Raw genomic sequence first — 11,257 nt, 5'->3', positions numbered from 1 at the left:
TGATGAAAAACCAGTGAGACATCACTCAGAGGGAACAAAGTGTTTTTATCTTTTAAATAAAACATTGCACAATCTTGACAGGAATCATTTATAATTGAATATTCTAATTTGAACATGCTAAGGCTCAACATCTCAGACACTGTATGTAAGGCCACTTCTGAGCTTTGCTGCTTTCTGAAAATACCAGAACCTGTGGGACCTGTAGTGAGTCGTGCTTTTAAAGGAGACCTTCAGCTTCTATCCAGGCTCATAGTTTGTTATTAAAGGTTTCCATGCTCTAATGTTGTGGAAACAGCAGTCTCATACTGTAGCTCCTTTTACAACATCCTGACGACGATGTGGAAACGTATCGGCCATGCGGCTGCCGAGGTGTTTCAGGAGCTCCGGTGTTTTCTGTCACGGGGAGGAGCTCTTTTACAAAAGATCCATCACACACAAGAGGAAATAGAAAAACTGAAAAAGCATCGTGTCTCCTTTAAACTCATCCTTTTGCTTTTTGAACCATGCAAACAAAAAAACAAAAAAATATATAGTTGCACAAATGTAAAATAAAAGTGTACCTTAAAAATAAATTAATTAATATGGCTTAGTTTTTCCTATTAGCCTTAAAAATAACACCTGCCTCTAACGTCTGAGTGGCAGATCAGCGTCTGAACAAACCACGAGTGACAAAAACCCAGAGGTTCAGCCGCCAGTCATTCTGCAATATACACAGTATACAGTTGCACCTCAGCTCATGAAAGATTGAGCAAGTGATACGCAGCAACGCCGATATAAACCACATACATTCAGGCAGAAGGTTGGTGTTTGAAACTACTTGCAGCTCTGTTTACACACAGCTATTGGCCAGTGCAAAGATTTTTTTTGTGTGAAGATCTCAGCTCATACATTAATGTAGAAGCTGTGTCTTTCCGCGTGTGATGGGAGAAGCTTGTGGCTTTACGACTCTTTAGAGGCACACTGGGTACTTGTTAAAGTCTTTGAGCAGCGTAGTGCACGCGCACGTCCAAATCGTATCACAACTCCCAGATCAGCGAAGCCTTTATCAAACACTACCGCAACGCAAAGGTGCAGGCAAATGGAACAAATAAGCAACGCAACAGTTCAACCCAGAAAGTCTTTTTGCAGTCAGCCACAAACTGAGCACACCACTGTCTTCAGCGTGGATTTAGTTGCTTGTCTTCCACCACCCGCAGCTCTCCCCTCAGAAACACATCATTAGGAGAGCCTCTTGTGCCGGATTCCAGGGGGCGTACTTTCACTCTTTGAAGATGGCCATCACGTCAACACTTGCCGTCTCCAGAGTTTTGCGAAGGGGTTTCGGATATAATGGTTTTGGATCTAGGATCAGAGAACAGAGCACATTCAGCCTCTCGCAGGGTGAATGTTCGCAGACCACAGAGAACAGGAGTGAAATATCTCACCTGTTGTGGGTCATGTGGCTTTTGACGAGGTGTCCAGCAGCTAGAGCGGCCATCAGAGACAGCTCCCCTGCCAGGACGGTGGCACACACTATGCGGGCCAGCTGCCGGGCGTTCTCGCCAGGCTGGATGGGACTGGTGCCTTGGACACCGAGCATCTAAAGACAGAAACGGATGCAGACATTTACCGTTAGGGTTTTATATTACAAACAAAGAGAGAAAAGGATGACCGCGTGTTCTGTCTATACAAATTCTCTTAAATTTTCTTCTAGAAAGCAAATCTGATTATAACATTCCTTATTTATCAACTGTAGAGTTGTTATTACACTGGGTTCTGACGCATGACGATTACAACTTGACCACGCTGTCCGTTTAATATTTGATAGACCTTTTAAAACCTTGTAGGTGGATTTTTGTTAATAATTGGCAATCCCCACATTAAGCTGAGAGAGAGAATAAAGTCCTAATTAAGGGCTTGTTAGAGTTCAGGATCCAAAAACTTGATTTCCAGTCTCACTGGTTCTCTGGTTCTTGAGAAAGTACCAAACCAGCACACGGATGTAACCAGCGATGGCTTTGTGGCTGGCCACTTCCGAACATTTCCAGATTTTTATGTCCTGATACTTTGCCTTTCACACACGACCAGCGCAGCAGGAGATTCTCCACTCACAACAACACAGTCACCTCTGGAGCGTTCAAGTTCAGGCACATTCTTCTTCTGAATATAGGCGTATCTACTGATATTCCTCTTTATACTTACACACCGCCTGAAATAATAACTTAATTCTCACAATACTATGACTATATTCTGGTAGAAGTTTAAGCTGTGCCACAAGTTAATTACCCGGTGGGGAACTTTCCACACTGTGGGATCCCTACACAGCTGCCTTAAAAACCTGATTCATCACACATAAACATAAGTCATAATTACGCCCCTAAGCTTTTTATTTGCAATATCTTGATGCTGGGTGTCGGCTCATCTGTTTGTGCATTCAAATATCATCTTACATGGGGATTCTTCTTTTAAAATTTGCAATAAAGGCATTAAGGATTCATGTGCAAATATTTTAGGGAAATTTTAATTATGCAAAATAAATGTTTTTTGAATTTGAACGGTTAAAAAAGGGAAAGAAGGGAAAAACAGCTCGCTCTGTTTCAGTTACCGGTAGTCACACTCTTTAAAAACAAGCGTAACAATGAAGGAGACTTGAAACTGAAAAACAAATCAAAAATTAGAGTAAAGGATGAAGTTACCAGTAGACAGGCCTGCTGTGGCAGCAGGTTGGTGCCTCCTCCCACAGTACCCAGCTCTATGGAGGGCATAGTGCAGCTGATGTACAGGTCTTCTCCATTTGCACCAGCAGGCTCCATCAGAGTGATGCAGTTGGAGCTTCCTACTGTCTGAGCAGGATCCTGACACACAACACAGAGATATTACTCCATACGTGTGGTGACAAAACTTATATTTACAAATCCTATCCAAGTATTTCTTTAGAGTTAAGGAAAGTTACGATTTACGTTTTAATGTTTATTTTTCTATTGAAAGTCATCTAAATGTGACATCACTAGGTTAAATATGAGCTTATGCCACTGAGACAAATTCATTTTCACCTTTTAAAAGTCAACCATTTCATTTCCAGCTACAGCTCAACAACTCACATTGGTGCAGAGATTATGTCATTAGTTGCAGAAACTTGTTCTTTGCTTTCACACAAAAAAAGTCTTACTTTTTGTAGTTGAAGGACTTTTTTATATTCTTGATCAAATTCATCCAGAGTCTATGAAGTCCCATTAACACCTCATTCCCTTCAAAAGTTATCTGTTATCATAGATTCCTTTTTAGATAACAGACGGATACTTGGGTGGCTTCCGGAAAGTTTTTCAAATATTCATGAAATCAGTTAAAGGTTCTGAAACAATATTTAATCTGAGTTATGTTTTGGAAAGTAAGTCCACACACACCTGTCTAGATGTAGAAAGTTGACTATTTATCAGCCTCACACTCCTTCTAATACTATTAGTTGTGTTATTTAAAGATACCCATGAGTATGTGTGGAGGTAATGCAAGACTAGAGATAACATGAGTGAGGTTTACCTGTCCACAGGCGATGTATATGGCAGCTACAATGTTGGCAGCGTGAGCATTAAAGCCTCCTATACTGCCCGCCATGGCCGAGCCCACCAGGTTTTTGGAGATGTTGAGCTCCAACAGAGCAGCTGTACTGCTCTTTAGCACCTAAACATGCATTCAAAGGGCTTTTCATTATTTGACAAACAGCAACAGATGGCAGGAAACGTGTTTAAGCTGGTGAGCAGAGTTTTTCCACTGCTACGACTTGAGTAGCTGTAGTTGTTTTTACCTCCGTGACCACCTTGGCAGGGATGGTGGCCTCGCAGACAGCGGACTTGCCCCGGCCCAGAATCCAGTTTATGGCAGCAGATTTTTTGTCAGTGCAGTAATTACCACTGACTGACATCACCTCCATGTCAGGAAACTGCTGCTGCAGTCTGAGCAGAGCCTGTTCAGTCCCCTGGAAAAACACAGCATGTACCCTGTTACGTATTCATGGTGCTGGAGACACAAAACAAATGTGGTGTATACATGATAAGCTGAATAGAGTCAAAAGGCAAAGTTTCCTTGAAATTGCACAAGATGAGGTCATACCTTTGATAACATGTTCATGCCCATGGCATCTCCTGTCTGAGACTGGAAGCGTATGTACAGGTTCCTCCCAGCCAAATTCCCAAACAGCTTCTCCAGACGAGCAAACCTGGCAAGAAAAAAAAAATCCATGCATGTTCTGTCAGATAATAGCATTTGGTACATATGTGATTCAGGATTCATCCTGTTATTGCTTTTAGCCAATCTCAGTGTTTCCTCTGACCTGCTGGTCTGGTCGAAGACCTCTTTTATCAGGCTGAAACCATCCGAGGTCTCGAGCCAGACTTTGACCTCTGCAGCACGACACGCTGAGGGCATCCTCACCACGGGACCCCGGGTCATACCATCAGCCAGGATCCGGCTGCGGCAACCCCCACTCAGCTGGACAGGAAGGATGACAAGAGTCAGCACAACACGCACATACACACACAGTGAACCACCGCTAAGTCGGCCTCTCTTACAGAAAGTGCCCTGCATCCTCGGTTCGTGCTGGCCACCAGGCAGCCCTCTGTGGTCGCCATGGGAACGTGAAACTGCTTCTCGTCCAACAGAAGAGGACCAGCCACTCCCACTGGCACCGGCATGTACCCGATGACATTCTCACAACAAGTACCCATCACCTACAGACCAGGGACATTAAATAAAGCTTGAATAAAATCATGCTGCAACATGAACACAGAAACATTGGATTAGTCAGAAAGTGAATTTACTGGAGGACAATGTATTTTACGAATGTCAATGTTGCTAAAACCTTAGAATAGTCGTAGTCCTTGTAAGGCAGACAAGCCAAGGCCGAGTGAACAGGAAGTTTGGTCGATAGCATTTCCCTCCTGACTGACACGCCCCTCTCTGGAGTATCCAGGAGCATCTCCAATTTATAGTTAAGAATGTGACGTTGGGTAACCAGGTTTATCACCTCTGCATCGCTGAGGAAACGGGCACCTCTCTGGAAAACACCAAGGACAAACCGGTGATTTGTTAAACCTTCAGCCACATTCAGAACTGGGCTTTGTGTGAGGATTTCTAACTTCAATGGCAGCTTGCCTGCGGATCGGAGAGGATGGTCACACATTCCTCCAGAGAACGGGGAACAGGAAAATCTCCAAAACTTGAAATACAAGGGCTGTTTTCCTCTGAAACTGCTGGAGCCGGAGTTACTTCTTCTGTAAATCAGGACAGACAAAGGGCACGTTGAGTAAGAAAGCATTTACATCCGTGAATATGGACATTATCAACCCATTATGACTGGACCACCAATGTTTAACAACAACCTCTTAAAACCTGAGTTTTTTTCTGGAACCGGATTGAAACAATAACTTACAACCAGAGTTGATCGATCAGTTGTTCAATCAGAAATGTTCTGTCAAACAAATTATTGACTGCTGTTGTAGCTCTTAGATATTACCTATATGAAATTAAATATATTCTAAAACAAGGATTAATCAACCCTGGAAAGTACCGACTGCAAAGCAGCGCTGAGCGGGCCCACGCCGGAAAAGAATAAATAACAACCAGCCCCACTTCTCCCTGGCCATATGTTCTCTGTCATCTCCCCAGACCTACCCTTCTCCATGTCTCCACCTGATGTCCCCGCACTTATCTTTAAATTTGTCCTGATCCCATCTCCCTCATCACCCGAACGAGTATTTATAGCTGCCTTTGTCAGCAGCTCCTCGTCGGTTTGTCGGTGTATCTGTTTATGTACCTTTTGTGTCTATTAGCCTATGCCTGCCTGCCAGCATGTCCACTCATCTACATGTAAGCCTGTTTATTTATCATTAGACAATCTTCACTGAATGGGCCTGCGTTTGTGTTTGCATTTGTTTCCAGCAGGATGACAATACACCTGTAGGGTATCTTGCCTGTAGGGACGGCAAAGTGAAGACACAACCCTGCTTGAAGTTGTACACATTAGCCAGTTTGTACAATACATATATAAAGACCCAACAGCTTCTAAGTGTAGTTGAGTCAGCACAAAGGGCGACTAAGGATTGGAATTGGCAATATATAGATATATAATATCTTTGCAAAAACTATATTCGCAATATAGTGAGTGGAAAACTGGGTCTGATTACCCAGGGTTCCATTTGGCGAGGTCCATTGAAAACCTGAATTGTGTGCGTGAATATGCAGTAGTCCACGACAGTGTTTTTTTGGGGTTGTGTTGGCTGAAAGTATTTTTTGCGTTGGCTTAAATAATTTGTTTTGTATTGTGTGTTTTTCCATCTCGATTTGTTTGAAATTTGTCCGTTTCGTTTACGTGGACGAGTAAGACTAAGCAGACACGGCCCATTGAAAATTCCTCAAGAATACGAACATTTTCACCACTTTCTAACGTTCTGCAAAATTTTAGCAAGTTAAAGCCCTCAAAAAGCCAATTATTTTTCCGGAAAAACAATAATAATCATTACAATTTCAATAGGGCCTTACGTCTGTCAGTGCTCGGGCCGTAATAAAAGACAAAAGTTTAAGCTCTCCTATGTTTATTCGGTGTTTCTATTTGCTTCTCAGGATGATGCACAGGACACACTGCCTGCCTTGTGCAACAGCTACCACGCTGAGCTACTGCGGTCCCTGTGTGTCGGGTGCGCCGTTGCAGCAGACCGAAAAAATTAAGAGTTCCGACCACGAAGCAGATGTAATGCTGCTAACAGGATGTCAATATCACTATCAACAGATCTTTAAACTTTCAACTTTGCTGGGAACTCGTGAGTCACTCAACTCTCACAGGTATTTGGCCACGTCAACCTCTTAACATTGGTGACGAAATGAAAACCAAGACGTCCCAGGCATACGCTAAAGGCAACGTGGGCCTAGAGGAAGAAGCATGCAGACACTGTACTTGGTCTTTGAGGGAGATACATGCACATGTAGCATCCAGTCTTAATAAGTTAAGACGTGTTGAATGCACTAATTGTAAGTCGCTTCGGATAAAAGCGTCTGCCAAATGACATGTAATGTAATGTCATGTAATGCTATAGGGACCAATTGTAAGTCTCACCCTTTCCTGTGATCGGCGTGTCAGCCTCAGGGGAAAGTTGACTTTCTGAAACAGCTGGGGGGGATATGTGTGTTGCCAGGAAACCATTCATCGTCTTGTGTTGTTTCTGGGCCGGGAAGTCCCTCCTGCAGCAGTTCCCTGCCACCCAGGGCTTCTGGCTGGGAGCAGAGCTGATAATGGGACTTTTTAGGGACAGCGACGACTCTGTCTCTGTTTGCTCAAAGAAGACGTACTTCACAGCCAGGAGCAGAGCAAGACCGAGGGTTATCACCTGCTCCATGTCCATACTGGCAGCAGGAGAAAAGGAGACGTGCATCAGAGGGTTTATTGCACAATAAATCAATGTAGTTACAAAATGAGCAATTTTCCTTCCTCAATGTTTTTACCTGGTGAGCTTCAGAGGCCATGTGGTATCATCGGACTCCAGTCTCTTAGCTACGGGCCCGTCCACTGTTCGATTGTGTCCTGGATTCTCATTCGCTAGTCGATTATGTGCATGAACCAGTACAAGACCAAGAGACTGGGGAGGACATAATGAAATATCCAAGTAAGACTGTTTATTTGCTTCAATCTTCCTATCTTAAAAAAGCCACCTTCTGGCTGATGTTTACACAGGCAGCAAAATGATTTTTGTGTGGTTAAATAGCTGGACTCTGTTTCTTACCATGATGATTTTAACCCTCTGAGTCACAGGATTCGGCTTGTTGTCCTCCTCTTCAGCCAGCACATGTGCAAAGTGGCTCAGCTGCCAGATTGGGCGACCCTCGCGACTTTCCCTGGACAGCTGTACGCCAAAAAAAAACACAGGAAGCATACAAAGAAATCAATTGTCTGGTATATTAACTCACTTCAATTCTATGTCAAAAAATCAACTCTCCTAAAAGTCCGCAGTTATTCCTACCTCCAGGACCAGTGAGACACATGCGGGGAGCAGGGTCATGAAGACAAAGTAGTTGGCCAGGACCGACATACAGCCAAAACAACACATGATCTCTAATTGAGGGACACCTGGAAAACAGCAGAGAACAGAATTGAGTTCAATGTTCACTCAATTTATCATCATCATTAGGTATTTAACACAAAAAAAAAAACATCTCTCCATGTTTTGGAGGTGAACAAACAGCAGCATTCCTTACCTGACATGGTGCCGATCCCAATGACCAGACACTCAACCACAGCATCCAGGGTGAAGGTGGGGCCCAGGATGGCCATGCCCTGGGATATATTCTCCCTCACCTCCTCCTACACACAAGATGCAAAGTGTCAGCGAGCCGACACTACCTTAATGTCGATGTCGATACATGGATGTTAGCTCAGTTAGAATTCACACATGTGCAAATACAGGGTGTGTGGCGTTACCTGAGAGTTGGAGCTGAGGGCAAATTTGGCCAATGCACAGGCTTTGGACAGGTCGATGAGCAGAAGGAAGAAAGGCAGGGCTTCACTGGAGGACACGTAGTCAAAAGGACAGTGTATTATTTCACTGCAGCCATTGGAAAGCCAGAAGTGACACCTGACAAGTTTAAAATTGCATTCATCCTCATTCCATGATGTTTTTGATATTACAATGAAATAGAATGACTCCTGGTTAATGTGAAAGGGTTGATCACAAACCACATGTCTCATTGAGTCTCTTAGAAATTCTTAATGATGCATGTGATGCATGTGATGCATGTGATGCAAGGCTTTACGGCTGTAAATCATTAGAATGCCTAGAGGGGCACACCGGATCGATCGACTGACCTATCTTGAACAACAGTCATTTTCCTTTGCGATTTGATGCGACCAGATTAATACTCATCATCCGTCCAACTCACATACAAACTGGGTTAACTGCACATGTATTAATTTTTGCGTATTTATCTCGATTTGTTAATAAAAAGCCTATTATTTGAAGATTCTTTACAGTCGTCAATAGAAAGAGGCCCCTTATATAGGTTGCACTGAAATGAAACCAATCAGGGGTAGTTACTTATTTTGGGATATATGATAGAAAGTTATGCAAAAAGAAAGTTATGCAATAATCTCAAGTGAGTAAATAAGAAGTAAATAGTGAGTAAATATATATTGTTTCTTTTTATTGCTTTTCTTATGTGTTGTATTTATTGTGTTTTTATGTTTCTATGTTCATTGTATGCACCAATAACCAGAGCAAATTCCGTGTAGGTGTAAACCTACTTGGCAATAAATACTTTCTGATTCTGATTCAAGAGACTGAATTGATTTTCCCTCATCACTTGTGACTTTCAACTATAGGAGGCCTCGCAAGAGACTGTGATCTAGGAAATGAATGTCTTCAACAATCTGGGTGTAAAACAAAAGGTCAGTATATTTGAAACCCTTACTTGAGGCCTGTCAGCTCTCTCCCAAAGAAGTGGATGACCACTGTACTGAAAACAAAGCTGGAAAAACCTGCAAATAAACCTGTAATACCTGTGAGAAAAGAAAAACAAACAGAAAGTGAAGCAGGGCCATCACGGTTCAGTGCTGAGTATCCTGCAACTTCTCCAACATCGCATCATACTGACCGAGAATATATTTGGATCCAAGTTGTCTGAGATTCTTGAACTGGAAATAGATGTAGACTATGGCCATGCAGCGAGTGATAGTCAGGACGGTTATGTCGCTGCTTTGGATTTTCTGCAAGAGAACAGACACAGGAAGGTCGTCGGGTTGGGTGCACAGACACAAAGTGAGCCATATTACAGCCCCCGCACATGCACCACCTCACACCACAACCCACCTCTTCGACTTTGGGGCACTCGTTCCACGAGCACATCTGGCTGCTGGCTGCCAGGGAGTTCATAGACACCAGGCAGACAGTGAGAGCCAGGGTGCCCACTATCACCTCCCACGGGTGGGAGGCCACCAGCAGGCCGTGGAGCCTGAAGAGACGAGCCAACATGGTCCCGGGACGTCACCTCAAAGCTTCAACTGTGGCAGAGAGGGAGGACGCCAGCCGTCAATCCAGCTGATCTGAGACCGGGTGACAGGAGATGCTACAAATGAAGGCTGCTGTATTTTAGTTAATGATTAAAAATACAAATAAACAACAGTCAGATGTTAAGATGACAGTTGCGATTACCACTATCCTCAGAGACAGATATCTACTGTTAACCATACACTGTCATTTATAATCTGCAGATTATAGTTTACACTAGCATTGGTTAGCATCGGCTACATTCGCCCCGGAACCAAGGTCAGACCTCCCCCACAGCGTCCCCACACTTTACTCACACCACAGGCTGAGCTCACGTACTCGTAAAGATCCGTTTCACAGAGGTCAGCGGGTCTTTTCCTTCATATCAGTGCCTCTCGACCATAAAACGCTTTGCTAGCTTGCTAATTCTTCCTGTTGTAACCAAACCAACATGGCGATGCGGAAATCCTTACGTCATGATTACGTCTTACGTCAGGGGTGGGGTTTGAAGGGTGACGCATAAGCGATGTCCGCGGTGGTCAGAGTCAATTTTTATAGAATTGTTGAATAATCATGAAAACTAATAATAAGAAGAATAAGAATTATAGTAACTACAATAAGAATATAATAGTATTGGAATTACTGTATATCCAGAAAGACTTAATTCACCTTTTCCAACATCACTCTGCCAAACTCTTTGCTTGGTTATTATTATTATTATTATTATTATTAGTAGTAGTAGTAGTAGTAGTAGTAGTAGTAGTAGTAGTATTAGTAGCAGTAGTAGTAGTAGAAGTAGTAATAGTAGTAGTAGTTGTATTATAGGTTGAACTCACAAAGTGCTTCACAAAATACATGGCAAGAAACATATGAATAAAGACAAAAGATACTCAATTTTACGTGATGTCACAAAAAACAAAAAAACTGCATTTGTGGATTTATTTTTCATGAAAAAACTTTAGACGTTCAATTTTTATAATTAAACAAAATTTTATAAAAAAAAATCAAAATATGTAAAATAGAGTTCAATCTCATTCTAAAGGACATGTCATTTCTACTGTCCGTTGGGATGTTTAGCAAAACTAAGAGAAGATCGATCACCCTAAGATCCCCGACAGGAAATTAAGTTGAGTTTTTGTCTTTTCACTACACAGAGGACAGCCTCCAGGTGTTCACAGTTTGTTCATTTAGTAAAGCTAACCAGGCTGTTGAACTGGTATTTTAACATATTTTTCTATTGTGATGCAATAGAA

The 11,257-nt window shown here is 42.7% G+C and overlaps 1 protein-coding gene across 7 annotated transcripts; it reads right to left on the bottom strand.

The window, feature by feature from the left end:
* Window positions 1-25: 25 nt before the first annotated feature.
* On the bottom strand, window positions 26-10,483 carry LOC128462286 (3-hydroxy-3-methylglutaryl-coenzyme A reductase). 7 transcript variants are annotated; one of them, XM_053447594.1, is made up of 20 exons: window positions 10,344-10,483; window positions 9,828-10,060; window positions 9,613-9,724; window positions 9,430-9,517; window positions 8,444-8,597; window positions 8,221-8,326; window positions 7,986-8,092; window positions 7,749-7,868; window positions 7,471-7,604; window positions 7,085-7,371; window positions 5,128-5,246; window positions 4,835-5,029; window positions 4,545-4,703; window positions 4,307-4,464; window positions 4,087-4,192; window positions 3,782-3,952; window positions 3,517-3,657; window positions 2,676-2,834; window positions 1,425-1,579; window positions 26-1,341 (listed from the first exon to the last, which is right to left on the bottom strand). In XM_053447594.1, exons 2-20 carry the CDS (start codon window positions 9,987-9,989, stop codon window positions 1,284-1,286), a joined length of 2,691 nt encoding a protein of 896 aa, XP_053303569.1. In that variant the 5' UTR covers window positions 9,990-10,060; window positions 10,344-10,483; the 3' UTR covers window positions 26-1,283. The 7 variants fall into 7 exon arrangements, with proteins under 7 accessions (XP_053303569.1, XP_053303575.1, XP_053303571.1 ...); XM_053447600.1 differs by having other exon boundaries at window positions 8,444-8,528; XM_053447596.1 differs by having other exon boundaries at window positions 9,828-10,018; window positions 10,344-10,476.
* Between the last annotated feature and the right edge of the window lie 774 nt (window positions 10,484-11,257).

The sequence above is a fragment of the Pleuronectes platessa genome, chromosome 19 (genome assembly GCF_947347685.1).
Source record: "Pleuronectes platessa chromosome 19, fPlePla1.1, whole genome shotgun sequence".
In the NCBI taxonomy this organism is placed as follows: domain Eukaryota; kingdom Metazoa; phylum Chordata; class Actinopteri; order Pleuronectiformes; family Pleuronectidae; genus Pleuronectes; species Pleuronectes platessa.
Note: the sequence above shows the minus strand (reverse complement) of the source record. Positions and strands in the feature narration are given on the sequence as shown.

Coding starts and splice junctions, on each gene's coding strand:
- LOC128462286 (XM_053447594.1), bottom strand. CDS start 9,989: ATGTTGGCTCGTCTCTTCAGGCTCCACGGCCTGCTGGTGGCCTCCCAC. Junction 9,518..9,612: donor TGGATCCAAATATATTCTCG/GTCAGTATGATG, acceptor CTTTTCTCACAG/GTATTACAGGTTTATTTGCA. Junction 3,658..3,781: donor CTGCCAAGGTGGTCACGGAG/GTAAAAACAACT, acceptor ATGCATGTTTAG/GTGCTAAAGAGCAGTACAGC.